The 16,580-nt window shown below is 43.4% G+C and overlaps 1 protein-coding gene and 1 long non-coding RNA gene across 2 annotated transcripts in view; one reads left to right on the top strand and one right to left on the bottom strand.

Moving 5' to 3' along the window:
- Nucleotides 1–2,789: 2,789 nt before the first annotated feature.
- Nucleotides 2,790–5,437, bottom strand: LOC119820827. Its single transcript, XR_005286539.1, has 2 exons — nt 4,756–5,437; nt 2,790–4,649 (listed from the first exon to the last, which is right to left on the bottom strand). It is a non-coding gene; the product is annotated as an uncharacterized LOC119820827 (long non-coding RNA).
- A 262-nt stretch (nt 5,438–5,699) lies between these two features.
- Nucleotides 5,700–16,580, top strand: part of Afdn (afadin, adherens junction formation factor) — a 133,951-nt gene continuing 123,070 nt past the window's right edge. Inside the window, 1 exon segment of the mRNA XM_038338341.1 lies at nt 5,700–5,938. Coding sequence (XP_038194269.1) covers nt 5,834–5,938 — 105 coding nt within the window. The 5' untranslated portion in view covers nt 5,700–5,833.

Genomic DNA, 16,580 nt, shown 5'->3' with positions numbered 1-16,580 from the left:
GAAAGTCTCAAGGTCAAATGTAATCTGAAAATTCATTTCAGCTGTTGATTCTCCATGCCCACCCACCTCACATTCATGTGAGGGAGACTTGAAACTCAGATTACTGGCCTCTTCCTGAGTCTCATGTGCTATGTTTGGGATTAGGTTGAAGGCATATTTGTTAGATGTAAGGCATTTGAAATCACATACATATCTTATATAATTTCTTGTTTTTGAGAGGCAAAGTCTCTCTGTGTAGCCTCTGACCTTGATCTCATACTCCTTATGCTCCTGAGAGCTAGAGACACAAGCGTGCCCCACTGTTCCCAGCTTTCCTTCTTTACCTTATCATTTCTTAGCCCTCTCCAGGGTACCTTTTCATGCATTTCTTTCTTTCTTTTTGTTTTTTAGTTTGTTTTTCGTGGCAGGGTTTCTCTGTAACAGTCCTGCCCTGGAACTCACTTTGTAGATCAGGCTGGCCTCTGCCTCCCAAGTGCTGGGATGAAAGGCATGTGCCACTACTGCCCGGCTTTATAAAGCTCCTAAAACACATTTATTTTTAAGCTCTTTTCAGGATATTAGATTTATTCCTCTGGAGTGGATTTCTCGCTTGATTGCTGATTGTGATGGTGTTTTTACATTAACCTCTTCCTGCACTTTAGGAATCTCTGGTTTGTTAGCTTATGTGACTCTCAGCAGTCTCTTTGCTCAGCTTCTCTCTTGCTAGGAAGGGTCGTGACTAAGGGATGGATGAAACTGATTCACCCACTGGATGGGTTAGCATAGTTACTGGAAAGAAGGCTGTATCGGTGGCTTCTCTTCTGGTGATGCAAGTCACACCTGCATGCTGTACTTGCAGTAGCTTTCTCCTCCCCAGCATGCTTAGCCAGCATTCCCCACCCATTTGCAATATCCCAGTGTCCAGCAGGACTCCATTGTCAGCCCCTTCTTGCCATCTTGTATGCCCTTTCAGAAAGGGGTGGTCAGCTACGTCCTGGCTGCTTCCGTTACTCGACACCCACATTTCCTCTTCATTCTTGGTGCATGTTTCAGATGTGTGTGGCGGAGTGTTTCAGGGCACGCATCCATAACACCATGGTAACAGAAGGCCACAGTCAAGTACACACTTCTCGTGGCCTTAACTGAGAGTCAGCAGCACTTTTAAAATGTTTAAGTGGCATTGCATTTTCAAAAGCAAGTGGAAACCCTTCATCTCATATTTTTGATCTACAGACATACTAGTACATATTTTTTTTAGAGAACGTTCTTAGACATACTTACAGAGTTCCACGAACAAGGTTTTCTCAACACTGTTTTTTGTTCCTCTAATTGTTATTATTGGTAGGGCATTGTAAAATGGCATCTACTTTTCGGTTAATATGTACTTTTTACATCTATAATAAAATTTGTTGATTGTGGTGGCCTGTTCCAGCAGGCTATGCTGAGAAGGCAGAGGCCGGACTGGGCTACACCTTGGGAAGCCAGGTATGGTGGTGCACACCTTCAATCCTCATGTGCAGGATGCAGAGACAGGCAGATCTCTGAGAATTGGAGGTGGGGCTTGTCTTCATGGTGAGTTTCAGGTCACCCAGGGCCCAGTGCTTGGTAGGTTTCATACCGAGACCTTGTCATATTAAAAAGGATTTAATGGGAATTTACATTTTAGAATATCAGTTTTTCAACAAAATTATATACCCCATACATGAAATATTATGCATATGTATAATTTTTACTAGAAAAGACATGAAATGTACAAGATAGTTGATAAATCTGTGTATTCACAGTATCTTTCTCGTGCTGTTACAGGGCTTGTGAAGATATGCTGTGGGAATCTGGTTTATCGTGTGGCTTATCTTGGCAGTACTTTTATGTTTTCAGTTCTGTGGATTGAACACAGGGCCTATGGCTTGCTAGGCATCTACTCCACCACTGGGCTATATGATTCGGCAGCTTGTTTTGCCTATCCACACCAGGTAGGAGGTGAAGTCATACAAACAGCATGTGGTAGATTAAACCTTTTATGATCAAGTCCCGCTGCATCTCCCTTTTTCTTGAGACAGGGTCCTACCACAGAGCCTGGCAGGTTGACCCGTGAGTCAGAGTTCTGCCTGCTGCGATGAAAGGCAAGCACCACCACCCCCTGCTTCTACAAACGTTTTCTGTCACAATTCTTTGGAGAAGCAGCTTTCTGGAAATTTTACTAGGTAATCTAAAATATGACTAAATAACAAGCACATGGAAATATGATGAAATAGAGTTGAAAGATATGTTTATTAAATAAAGTAGCAGTGTCTATGAAAACCTAATCTAGAAATTCCTTCCTTCCTTTTTCCCTCCCTTCCCTAGTTTCTTGTTTCAAGAAACTAATCAACATTGCCCTTTCTAGGCGGTAGGTCCTGAAAAGGAGTTAGCTTCTGGGTTCCATGGCTAAGGAGCTAGAGCTGCCCTCCTGGGTAGAGGCTTCTGTGGACCAATCTACACCAACGTGCTCTGGCCGCCTTCGCTTTTATGACACCCTTTACCTGTATATTCTGTTTAAAAGAACATCCTCTGAATTGATTTATTCATTAGAATGGTTTGTAAGTTGGCTTGCGCAATTATAAAACCGCAATATTTCAACATTATACTAAATTGCCAAATTATGGAAGTTATTCGTAGTCAAGTGATCTGCTGGTTATTTAACATAGTTGCTCAGTTTGAGTAGTTTGCTTTTCTTAGATGCATTAATCTTGTTCCTGGTTCTACTTATTTTCTGGGGCTTGTGCACATTAAGGCAGAAAAAGGTTTCGTGCATATTGTTGGTTGTAGAATTTGGTTTTTAAAAATACTTTATTAAAAATAAATTTCAAAGGGCTAGGGATGTAGTTCAGTTGGTAGAGGACTTGTCAGGCATACAGGAAGCCAAGTGTTCAAACCCCCAGTACTGCATAAGCTGGAAGTAGTGACACCCCCCCCCCCCACCCCAGTCTGCTATTCTGGAGAACAAAGGGAGGAGGGTTCGAAGGTCGAGTCATCCATCTTTGGCTACTTAATGACAAGGCCAGCCTGAGATACAGGAGACTGTCAAAAAAGAGAGAAAAACAAGCTAACTGATGGTTCTTATTCTTTAATATATAACTATTTTAACACATTTAGAAGGGGAAATCAGGAGCTAAATATAAAGTGGAAACAAATTTCAAAACCGATCAGCAGATTATAAAGTCGGCCTCATCCAGGGCAGCCTTCTCTGGCGTCACACACAATCATCCTTCACTGATTCTGTACGGATGTGGTTAACAAAACGTACAGAATCTTAGGCTTTTCTTCCTTCTTTTCTATATCATGCCATCATGCATGACCAGTCATCGTGCTATGAACCAAGAAGGATCATGATTTTATTTTTACACATCATTTGACTTTCTTTAGGCATAATTCTTTTTCTGATACGATGACAGAACCCAGGGCCTCATGTGTGTCAGGACCCTCTGTAACACTCAACCACAGCCTCAGTAAGCCCTGATTTTGAGACATGGTTTTCCTAAGTTGCCCAAGGATTTGCAATCTTCCAGCCTAAGTCCCTGTCCCCTCATATTCAGGTTATGGATTATTACCATCATGATGGCCATGTCTGTTTATTCTTACATGGGATATCACAACACATGATTCAGAGTATTATTTTGGTACCTTTTTCTTTTTCTTGAACTTATATAAATCCTGATCTTCCTACCCCACATCCCTATTCTTGGAGCAGAGGCCTGGGTAACCACTCCCCACTTCTCCTTGTGTCTCAATGACAATTACTGGAGGAATGGTTCAACCTAAAGCTAAATACAAAATAGTTCTTGGAGCATTTATGACTGAGAATCACAGGTATTCTGGATATTTCAGACTGCTTTTAAGCCTTTATCAATAAACTAATGAGTTATTATGAATTATAGTTTGGTAACCGATTCACTGCTCAAACTGATATAGATGGAGCCTTTACGTAAATCAGAATCCAATGATAAATGACAGTGACTGAAGCCATCTATAAACCCTCCACTGTACAGTGGCTTCTCTACTGGCGCGCGCGCACACATACACACACACATATTCCCCATAAAAACAACTCTGTGGAGTCCATACTTGATTTCTAGCAATACTGGATTTTCCCTTTAGCAATACAGTATCATGGACATTAGTTATCTAATTGCTAGCTTTGCAAACTAATTCTGTAAGAGCCAGTCATTGCTCAGCAGGAATAAAGCTCTTAACTGTCAGAATCAGTTTACACTGCTGCTATCAGTAGGAGCTACATTGTGTGTGTGTGTGTGTGTGTGTGTGTAGGCTGGCGAGGGTCCTGAGCTGCACTGCCACCAGGGAACTCATAGCAATAAAAAAAAAAACGAGTCCACACAGAAGCAGAACTTAAAGGCACAAAAGAACGGAACGCCAGGACAGGAAGACACATTCGCACACATATGCTTTTCTGCAAACCGCCCCTCTTTAACTTCCAGCAGAGGACGAGGGGTCTATTGAAGAATTCATTCCCCATGGCACGAGTTCAACACCCGGCTCCTGGGCTGAAAAGCTTCCTTATGTAGCTCTGCTGTGCCATGGCCGTCGCGGAGCAGACAAAGCATGGGGGGCAGATGCTCTTCTCTCCCACAAAAGCAGAAATCCAACTGGCAGAGAGAAAACACATCTTCACACTGGAAACGGTGACAGAGGCCGCGTCAAATAGGGCGTATCACTTTTCAGCCTCGCTGAGGGCTCTTCCTTCCAGAATATCACAGAGAATGCCAGAATCAATTTTACCTGGATGAATGGGGGTAAATCGCTGTTTCGGGATATGCTCTCCAGCGAACAAATATTTTTGGCAGGGAGGAGGGCATGAAAAAGACAAAGAAACAGACGTCTGTAAAACCCACAACATTTGCTGTTGAAGTTAAGTTTTACGTTTCTAGTTTCACTGGGACCCTTTAAAAGATTTTGAAAAAACAAAAATCTCACGCTAATGTCCTCCCTGTTCTTTAACTCTGGTCCGCTGTCTCCTCCGAGGTGGCATGCGCTCCCCTGAGACACAAAGGCCGCTGCCGCTCCCTGCCCAGGGCTGAGGAATGCGGGGGATTCAAACAGCACCCGGAGCCGGAGGAGGACTCGGGAAAACATTTGCACTGACGCTCACCCACAACCATAATAATTTATCTTTCCTCCGGAGAAAGGTCAGCGTGCATCTGACCCCGGCAGCCAGTGCACCCCCAGGGGTCAGGGCCTCGGCGGGACGGCCAGCCAGTTCCGCCGGCCGCGCTTGCCCACGCCCACCTGTCCACCCGGCTCGGCAGCTCCGGGCCCGCCCCAGCCGTCAGGACGCCGCGCCGCCCGGCAGCCCGCCACACCTCAGCCTGCTCAGGGCGGACCCGGCGCGCTCGTAGAACCCAGAGGCTCCCGTCTGGACCTAGCCACTCCGGTCCGGAACCCCGCGGTCGCGAGGGCTCGGGACGGCGGCACCCGGCGCCGAGCGCGCGGACTCCCGGCGCGCCCCCGCCCCCCAGCCCCAGCCCCGAGCGCGGGGCCACGCTGCAGCACCTAGCGGAGCGGCGCCGAGGTGCGCGGCGCGCACGCGCACGGGGACGCGCACGGCCGGCGCGCACGGCGGCAGGCGGGCGGGGGGGGGGGGGCGGCGCTCGGCGCACCGGCCGCGGCTGAGGCGGGCTGAGGGAGGCGGCGCGGGCCGGACGCGGGCCGAGCCCGGCGGAGGACGCGCGGGCGGCGGAGGCAGCGGAGGCGGCGGCCGCGGCGGCGGCTGTGGTGGGTGAAGCGGCCTGCGGTGTTCGGGCCCGGCCGCCCGTGAAGAAGAGGAGGAGGAGGAGGAGGAGGAGAAGCGGCCGCGACCATGTCGGCAGGCGGCCGCGACGAGGAGCGGCGGAAGCTGGCCGACATCATTCACCATTGGAACGCCAACCGGCTGGACCTGTTCGAGATCAGCCAGCCGACCGAGGTAAGCGCCGCGGCCGCAGCCGCCGCCGCCGAGGCGAGGGGAGGGAGGGGGCGCGCGCAGGCCGGCGACGCGGAGGGAGGCAGAGCGCAGCGGGGTCCCGCGGCCGCCCCTCCCCCGCCGACTCGCCCGCCCGCCAGACCGCGGACCCGCCCTCGCCCGCGGCCCTGTCCCCCTCGGCCTCCGCCCACCGTGCTGGCCGGCAGGGTCCCTAGGGGGTCGGTCGTCCTTGTCGCCTCTCGCCGCGCCCCGCCGCCCGGGCGGGGTCCGAGGCGGCTCGGTGGCCCGCGGAGCGGGCGGGCTGGCCACCTGCGCCCAGGGACGCACCTGGAGCTGCACGCGTGTCCCTGGGATTCTCCCCCCCCTTCTCTGCCACCCACGTGTGTCCGCAGACTCCACCTGTGTCACCGGGACCCGTTCTAGGTGGGTCCCGGTGTCCTCAGAGCACGCAGGACTCCACCTGGCCGCCCACCTGTGCCCGCACAACCCACCTGTGCCTCCCGGGCCCCACCTCCCCCACGCGGCCCGCTGCGGGCCGAGGGCTTCCCTCCCCTGCGGAGTACCCCGCGCCCCGGGGCGGACGTGTCCCTCGTCGCCGCGGCCAGTGTCTTTGATGGCGTCTTCCTAGTGTCGGGACGCGGATCTCGGCCCCCCTCCGCGCGCGGCACGTGACCGGCCGGTGCTCGCGGCGGTGTGAGCCCCGGGCGCCCACTGCGCGCGTGCACCCGAGCCTGGCGGGGCAGGGCGGCGGGCCATCCCGGCTCCGGCACGGTGCGGCGGCGGCTGGTCGTCTCCGAGCCGCGGGAGGAGTTCGGGGCGATTCTGGGGGTGGGGTCGGATGGAGGCAGGTTTCTCGCCGCCTCGTACCCGAGGGCTGGTGCGGACGGGGCTGGCTGGCTGGCGGGAAGCCTCTGTGACAGCGGGGATGATTGAGGCGGACTTCCACTACACAAGCCCACACTTTATCTAGGATTTGTGCTGGATCAGGAAATAGCTCTAGTTGTGATTTGTTATAAAAAGAAGGTGCTTGCTCGACTACAGCAGCGCTTAGCCGGGAAAACGTGTCTGGTAGATCGGAACCGTCTCTGCAGATTGAATCTTGGCTTTCACCTTTTGACTTAATGTTGCCTGTGGAGGAAGGCTTGTCTCACCTTCTTGTGAGCACACTTGACCTAGTTAGAGCCCTTCCTCTCGAGCCCTAATTGACAAGCTAAGGTAAATTATTATGTTCAGGTTGCCAGTTTGAACACCGGTGTTAAGTTACTCCTGATTCATAATTCATCTTCTATAATGATTTTACGAGTTACGTTTTAGTAAGCAAATTTACTGTGTAGTTAGTTTTCATTCCTAGAGGCTCTTTAGAAAGGAACCATCTAGTAATTTAGTTTCAACATTATCTTGTCTTTCAAAATAAATTAGCTTGGTCTTTTTTAATGGCAGGATAAAATTTGGAGGTAGAATATTGCTAGTCATGTGGATTTTCTTTCTTTGAGAATTCTTAAGTCGAGAAGCAGCAGTCAGCTCAAGTTTTAGTCTTAAATTGAGGCGTTAACTTTAAAGAATTTCAGATAAATTATTCGATTTAACTTGATCTACTTTATAAGCATTAAGTTGAAACTTATTTCGTCTTGAAGATATGAGCAGTTATTAAAGTTGGCATGTTTTTTTGGGAGGCCTCTCCCTCCCCAGGTTATTCTGCAGATGAAGAGTTGTGTAGACAGTTAAAAAAATTAAAGGGCTTTAAAAAACAAGATTATCTTTTTCATATTACATTATCCTCACATCTGAACATTTCCATTTTTAGAAATGACTTGTAATTGAAAGTTTTTCATAATGGTTTTTTTTTCCAAAAATGTCTAATTTAATTATTCTTAGCTTTATTGCTACGTAATGGCTAGCTCACATTTTGTTTTATTTTTTTTTGGAGAATCTTTGGATACTATTAAATCATTCTGTTCTTCAATTTGAAGCAGAGCTTTATGCTTAACACATTATATCATGAAAGTAAATTCAGTTCTCTAAGGCAGTCAGTAGTCTTAGGCCAGTGCATTCAGCCTGGTTTGTCAAAGCTTGTATCAGAATAATTTTGCCATCTAACTTGCTTTTTATTCCATCTGGCTGTTATAAATCAAGCAATCTCCTGCAAGAGGATAGATATTATACCAACTCTTAGTAGATGTTCAATAAACATTTTTCAGCTTCATTGCAGAAGTTGATTTGTGGAAGAGTTAAGCCTTATATTTGTTTAGTTGGTCAGTCTTATGTTTGTAAGAGTATAGTGAGTTTTTTCTTTTGTTTGCTTATTTTTGGTGTAGTGTTCAGTATCTGTTATCACATTTAAACTCCATTAGTCATCTGTGACTTGGTTCCTGGCAGCTTTGATCACTGGTAATAATTCTTTGCTTTCTATATAAGCAAGATGATAAACTTGAATTATATTTACTTTTAAAGAAAATTAGAATATGTTTTGGCATCATCCTGGATAAGTTTGCCTTTTCCTTCCTGCTCACCTTTTAGTGTAAAGGGGCACTTTGAAGGAACCAGCAAGTTGCTGTTGACAACTTTTCAGTTGTTCCCTTACTTGGTCCTAGGTACTTCATGAAAATAGTTCACGATCTTCACAGAGTGTTAACATTTTATGGCTGGGAGACTGATGTTAAGCTGAATTAATAACTTGACCACCGTAGAAGCTAATAAACATGTTCTCGAAGCATTTTGGGACTCTTCAAGTTAGGGCTTCATTGCTTTTGGGATATTTGATGATTTATGATGGCAGGGTATCCCTGTGGCTCTTTAGAGGAGGGCCTCACCAAGAGTTGTCATCAAACTTACTGGGTTTTCTCCCTCTCATTACACAAAAGTAAGAAATCTTTGGAAAGAAATACTTAATACAGTTTTCTTTGTGTATGCCTTTATTCCTGACAAAATATGTGGTAGATGCTTGTTATTGAAAATGGTTTACATAATAAAGATTTGTTTTATTCTTTTGCATAAAGCTTATACTGATAAGCTTTGCTAAGTTATTGACCTTTTAACTTCATGTGATACCTTTTGGTCATTTGTTTATTTAGTTTTTTTTTCCTCTGGAGGAAAAATAGCCCACAATTTGTGTGGACACCCACATATGCTTTATTGTTGGTGAACATGATTCATTCTGATTCCTTGGTTAATCTTAGAAGTCATGTGGTGATATTACCTGAAAGATGTGTGCAAAAAATAACTTGGAGGCTGTCAGAGGTGGACTAGGAAGTGTGCTAATTGCATAGCTTATTATAGCTACATCTTTATTCTAGACTGATGCTTAGGTTGTAATGATGCTTTGTCATACTATAATTATATTTGAAAATTTTAAGGGAACCATGGTAGTTTAAGAATTGGTACTGATAAAAATCTTTCTTGTAACTGTAAGTGAAACAGGTGGTTGTTAAGATTAAATATTTATAGGCGTCCTGCTGTTTCTTTTCTTTCTTTAGTTTTTTTTTCTGATTTTTTTCTATGTAACAGCCCTAGCTGTCCTTGAACTTAACATGTTATGTAGATTAGGCTGACCTCGAACTTACAGAGATTTGCCGGCTTCTGCCTTTCAAGTGCTGGAATTAAAGAGCCCTGTGAAGGTGCCTGGCCATCCTGTTACTTTTTTATTGTTACTGTGTGAGACAGAATCTCCCTAAGTAGCTCTGACTAGCCTTGGTGCTAGTGTTTCTCCTGCCCCAGCCAAGGGGGGTGGGGAGGGGAGAGAGGGGAGAGAGAATGTATTTACTTACAACATCTTCAGTTGATGGCATTGTCCAGAAATTTTTTAGCAGGTTAATTTGTGATTGTTAGATGGTTGTTTTCCCAAACTTTCTGACTTGTGTATATGCTTTATACTCCGCATTTCTGTTTGAAATTCACACATAAGTGGAAGTTGGAGAACTGCCAGTGCCTGATTTATACTCCCTGTTTTCCCACTTACAATCATATACTTAGGTACTGTTTGACGCCATGGGGGGAAAACCAGAACAGTTGGTAATGGGAAGAAGAGAAAAATGAGGTTGACAAGGAAATGTTTCCCATGGTGGCATTTCTTAAATTCTGTACTTAAATGCTGTACTCCTGCAGCATGCTGGTTGGCTGTCTGGGTCAGGTTGGTGTCTTCAGACATACCAACCAGTTAGGTGTCACTGGCCTCTACAAGCACCCCGATAGCAGTTCTCCATACTACCAGTTGCGGGAAGGGGGTTTGAGAATTAGCAGCTGACATCTGGTGGTGTCTGATTCTACAGAGTGCCATAGCACTAGGCCTGCAATGACAAAGTTTCCTCACGTCAGAATGACACTGAACTGTTGTGGAAGGTTTCTGTAGCTCCTTGTTTTCTGGGAGCTTTGTTGCTGGTGAGTTTGCAGCAGTCTGTTCAAGGAACAGGGACGTCACTTACCTTGTCCTTTTAACCTGGTGCTTGGCAGCCTAGACACAGCACTGGTATAGTGGTGACTGCTTAGGTACATATGTTGGAATGGCATTTAGACCAGTTTTAATTCGTTGTTCTATGCCAGTGAAAATGAATGCAATTTGTTGGCCCAGTGAAATATTTTGTAACTGTATATTTTTATGGAATTTTAACTGCAATTAAAAGACAACATTAGACTATCAGTAGATGTTGGCTTTCATAATGAAAAACACAAGTTTACTGTTACGTTATTATGGGTGAACTGAGTAATTGTAATCTGTAGAGCATTATTGCTAGACATTGGTTATTATTCTGGTGCATAGGTTAACTTGTTTTTAAACAGTTTTACCAGACTTGAACTTTGGGGTAATGTCAAAAATGATATAATAACGATTTAGATATAAACTTATCTTCTGTTATTATAAATAAAAGGGAAATCTATGCTAAAAACTGTAGTGCCTTAATAATTGAAAGTTATTTCCACATTAGGGAGAGCACTGATTGTTGAGAAGTTTGGTTAGCAGAGTTATATGTAGACTCAGCTCATTTACCTAGAAGATGCCTAGGACAAGCTTCGGTATTGGTGCTTGACTTGCATTTATACTTGTAACACACGTAACATACCTACCTACATACAAGTTACAAACATCCCAGTGATTCTTTATCTGTTCTGGGTAGGTTAAGTGTTTGCTAACAGTGACATTATAATAAGGCCTGAAGACCCCTGGGTAGCCTGCCTGTTGGCGTCTCTCTCCCTGGGAGTTGATGGCAGGTGTGTACGTGCTATCAAGGCTGGACTTTGTTTATTCACGAGCACATTTTTCTTAACATCTCTGCTCAGTTCGAAATCCAAAGTCCAAAATGCTCTGGAATCCAAAATAGTCTGAATGCTAACATGCTACCACAAGTGGAAAAATCTACATCTGACCTAATATGACAGATTGTAGTAAAAATGTAGGCACAATGAGAATATTGTATAGAATTATAGGTAGGCTCTGTTTATAAGGTGTAACATAAATTAAACAAATTTAATGTTTAAACTCATGCCCTATCACCAAGATACATTATTACATACATGTAGATATTATAAAATAAAACCCAGAAAAATAAGAGCTTTGAAAACAGTTTTGATTGCAAGCACTTAGGAGTTCAGAGCTGGATTAAAACAGTCTGGGAGATAGCAAGGGCGATTGACTGTGTTTGCTGGTCTCAGGTTATCTGGCTTAGATTTCTTTCTCCATCCCTGACTTGAATTTTATTCTAGCAACAGTAACAACAAAAATTCGCTCCCAGTTTTGCATATGTTAATGACCCATATCATATAATTTAGAGAGTGAATATACTTCACAAAGTGAAACTAAGCAGCTAGACAGAACACTTATAATGTTGGAGAGTAGTTTCCTAATGTTAATGAGCCTAAAAGTGGAAGAATACGAGACTACATAATTCAAGTTTACAGGCATGTGTCAGGATTGAAATTATTTAGAGACTTGGAAATTGATTTATATATATATATATACATATATATATATATATAATATGCTTTACCTTGTGAATGCCATTACACTGCAGGAGGGTCACTATTCTGAACACTGTGTGACTTAAACTGGTTGTTGTTAATTACAACAGGACACTAGGCATAGACTAGCATTGCTTCTCTTAGCTCTTCGGTAGTGTAGAATGGTCTGGATGCAACTACTCTTTCACTTACTGCCCTTCTGAACTTGTTAGACTTTGCAGTTCCAGACCCTTTTCACAGACTCGGTGTGTGTGTGTGTGTGTGTGTGTGTGTGTGTGTGTGTGTGTGTGTGAAACCGTTTTGTATTTTGCTAAGGTGGAATCATACTGAGGACACACTTCAGTGGGTCCAGCTCTGTGTCGAGGAACGTGCCATAAGTTGTTTTTAGAGGAGTTTGGCTTGCCGAATGATGACTGAAGAGAAGAATGCCCATTCGCTATTCACCTTCCTCGCTGGTTAGGAGTCGTTCTTGTGCTTGGTCAGAATTGTAGCTCCTGGTTCTCTGCTGCTTGGTTTCATGTGCTCTCTTGAAGGAGATCAGACGGGGCTGGAGAGATAGCTCAGTGGTTAAGAGTTTTGGCTACTCTTCCAGAAGACTTGGGTTTGAGTCCTAGCACCTATGTGGCAGCTCACAATCTTCTGTAACTCTTAATTCCAATGGATCTGATGCCCTCTTATGTCCCCTGTGATGCACGGCACACATGTGCTGCACAGATATACACACAAGCATAAAATGTAAAATAAAATATGTACACATAAAATAGTAAAAAAATTAAAAATTTAAATAAAAAATCAACATTTTTTTTTTTTAAAAAGGAAACAGGTAAATGCTGTCCTTTGCATTCCTGTTAATCCTTGGAGAACTTGTTCATTTTATACATCCAGAGCAGTGCTTTGTAGAAGACCTGATTTCTTTTTCTTTGTTTTGATGAAGTTAATTATAAAAGAAACTTACAAGTAATTATAAATATTACACACGCAAATTAACCAGATCCAAAGTCTGTACAGCTTCATGAATTTAATATACAGTTAGAATCGGCATCTGGAACAGAAGCTGCAAAGTCTCACATTAAATTTTACATTTTTAGTATTGTGTATAGTTTATGTACTTAGCCACCACCAAAACCAAAAAATCTGCAAGAGTTAGACTAGAAAAACAAGTTCTTTCATAACTTGTATATATTACCTGCATTCAGTCCTTCCTCATCCCCACATTTAGCCTTTCTTGTTCTCTTTTGTTCATGCTATAGTGTACCCACAAGTATATTTGTTTACATGTGTAGTGAGGAGGTTGCTTGTTTGTCCCGATTGCCCAGAACCCAAATAATCACACAGAAACTGTTTTAATTAAATCACTCCTTGGCCCATTAGCTCTAGCTTCTTATGGGCTAACTCCTACATCTTAATTTAACCCATCTCCATTAATCTTTGTATTGTCACGTGGCAGTGGCTTACCAGCAAAGTTTCTGCATTTCTTACTCTGGCAACTCCATGGCATCTCTCTGACTCAGCCTTCTTCCTCCCAGCATTCTGTTTAGGCTTCCCCGCTTACCTAAGTTTTGTCTTATCAACAGGCCAAGGCAGTTTCTTTTTTCATTAACCAATAAAAGCAACACATAGACAGAAGGATTTCTCACACCCATACATGTACACAAATAGTCTTGTCTAGAGTCCACACGTGAGAAGGGAATATGCAACTTTTTTCTTGCTGAAGGTATGGAACCTCATTTAATGTTCTAATTCCGTCCAAATTTTTACAAAATTATAAACCTAATTTTTCTCTAAAGCTGAGAGGTATTTTATTTTTTGTTTTGTTTTTTATTTAGGTTTTTCGAAATAGGGTTTCTTTGTAGCTTTGGAGCCTGTCCTAGAACTCATTTCATAGACCAGCCTGGCATCCAATTCAAAGAGATCCTCCTGCCTCTGCCCCCTGAGTGCTGGGATTAGAGGTGTGCACCACCACTGCCTGGTTTGAGAAGTATTTAATTTTTTATGTATACCAAATTTTCATTGTCCATTCACTCACTGTTGCTGGGAAAGCTGTGTTGGTTCCATTTCCTTGCTATAGTGAATAAGGCAACAGAAAAAATGGTGCAGCTATCTCTATGATGAGGTCTGAACTTCTGGGTGTACAGCCAGGAGTGGAAGAGCTGGGCCAGATAATAGTTCTACTTTGAATTTTTTTAGTAATTTCCAAACCGATTTCCACAGTGGCTGTATTAGTTTATACCACTACCTAGTGAATAAAGGTTTCCTTTACATGCTCTCCAGCACTTAATGTCAGATTTGTTTATTATTATTATTATTATTATTATTATTATTATTATTATTATTTATTTCATATGCATTGGGTGTTTTGCCTGCATGTATGTCTCTGTGAGGGTGTCAGATTCTCTGGAACTGGAGTTAACAGACAGTTATGAGCTGCCATGTGGGTGCTGGGACTTGAACCTGGGTCCTCTGGAAGAGGAACCATCTCTCTAGCCCCATTGTCAGATTTGTTAATGATACCATTCTGACTGAAGTGAAGCAGTATCTCAAAAGTAGTTTTAATTTGCGTTTCTCTGATGACTAGGGATATTGATCATTATTAAAAACAGTTATTGCAGTTTTTATTTTTTTAAACCATCTATTCATCATTTGTTGATCGGAGGTTTTGTTTCCTTGGTATTTAATTTCTACAACTCTTTAGAAATTCTGGATATTAGCCTCTTGTTTGGAATAGCTGGTCAAGATTTTCTTTCATTCAACAGGCTGTTAATTCTGCTGATTGTTTCCTTTGCTGTACAGAAATTTTTTTTTATGTAGTTACTTTGGATTATTTCCTGTCCCATTGGTGTTCTATTTAAAAAAGGTCCTTGCCAACTCTGATATCTAGTGTTCTATGGAAGCACTGCTCTGAATGAAGGCATGATGTGTTGCTCCTTTTGCTTTGTGTCTAGTTTCTACTCTGTAATTGTGGAGGAAACACAACAATGTGGCCACTATAGGAGATCAGTACATTTAAAGCCTATTTTATTTTGATATTACATAACTTTCTACAAACATGCTGAGTATGAAATCCAAGATGTTGTCACTTTTACTCATTGCAGTTTTTGGCCACTTGTGTAAATGCTAGCACAGGGGAGAGGCTAGTCCTGTCTATTACAAAGTAACTTCTTTACATGGCCTGAAAGAGCCACAGAATACTCCAAGGATTTGGGGACTACAATTTAAGAACTATGCCCTAAATAAAATATTTAGAGATGGCTATATTTTTTTGTCTTAAGGCTGACCATAATGCTCAGTGATAAAGTGCTTGCCTAGTGTGCACAAAATCTTAGATTTAATCCCTAGCACTAGCGATGATGAGCTCAGTTGGTAGAGCATGAGACTCCTAATCTCAAGGATGTGGGCTTGGGCCCCACGTTGGTCATCGATTTGTTGGTGTACAAAAGAGTTTCACAATAGCCCAGAATGGAGTATAACAAAGGTTTATTTATAAACTCACAGAAAGAGTAGCCATCTGCAGTCCTCTGAGTGCTGGGAACTGGAACCAAACCCTGCAGCCAAGAGGCCCAAGCATGCTTTTTGTCTGCATTTATAGTACATGGAACCACACCCAAAGTGGGCCGGTATCTTAAAGGCTATTGGTTGAAGGCATTTTCCACAGCAGATGATGATGATAAGTATTCTGAAGTTTGATTTCTGTGCATGACATTTTCAAGTGGGGCTACAGTGTAAATGTATATTTTAAATGAGTATAAGGCTTATGGGAGAGTGGATTACAACATCTGTGTTTTATTTTATTTACTCCATTTTAATTTTTAGCTATTAGTGATACAATGTAAGCTTTTTTTTTTTTAACATTCTTGTTATTCAGTAATACTGGCCACACCTGGCTACAGTAGTAACCATTAAGGTTTATTATTCTAACCCATTTGTGGATATGACCCAGATCAGTCTTGTGTGTGTTCTTTTTAGTCCCAGGCCCATTTTCAAGAGTGCACGGGGAACAGAGAGCAGCAGTGTAGTGTCTGTGGTGTAAGTAGGATGCTGAATTTCCTTGTCTAAGACTAAACTATGAGTTCTAGCACTTGGGTGACCTTTTTTTCTAATTGAAGTAGCTTTTTTTTTAAAAAAAATACTCTGATCATGATTTCTCCTTCCTCAACCCCCCCATCCTCCCTACCTCCCCGCCCAACCATCCCAAATCCATATCTTCTTCCCTCTCATTAGAAAACAGGCAACTACACACCCCCACACCCATATCAGAATAGGACAAAAAAAACTGACCTCTTTTTCTTTTTCTTTTCTTTTCTGAGGGGCTGTGATTTCTAGACAAGATGACAAGGTTTCACTTTGTAGCTCCGGAACTCTGTCCCTAGACTGGCTGGCCTTGAACTCAAGAGATCTGCCTGCCTCTCTGTGTCCTACCTCCCCCATCCTCCCACACTAGGATTAAAGGTGTGGGTCACCACCGTCTGGCTAAACTGACATTTTATTCTTCTTTCCTAAGTAGAGAACCTGAGTTATGCCCAAGTCTTGGCTGGCTCTAGACATGTCCTTTTTTCTCTTAGACTAAGTCTTGAGAGAAAGACAGACATAAGCAAAGACAGCCAAAAGCTATTATGAGCGTTTGGAATTTTAATATTTTGATTTCTGACTAGCAGAATCTAATATTCCCTTATTTTTTATCTAGTGGCAACTTATTTCT

The sequence above is a fragment of the Arvicola amphibius genome, chromosome 8 (assembly GCF_903992535.2).
Source record: "Arvicola amphibius chromosome 8, mArvAmp1.2, whole genome shotgun sequence".
In the NCBI taxonomy this organism is placed as follows: domain Eukaryota; kingdom Metazoa; phylum Chordata; class Mammalia; order Rodentia; family Cricetidae; genus Arvicola; species Arvicola amphibius.
Note: the sequence above shows the minus strand (reverse complement) of the source record. Positions and strands in the feature narration are given on the sequence as shown.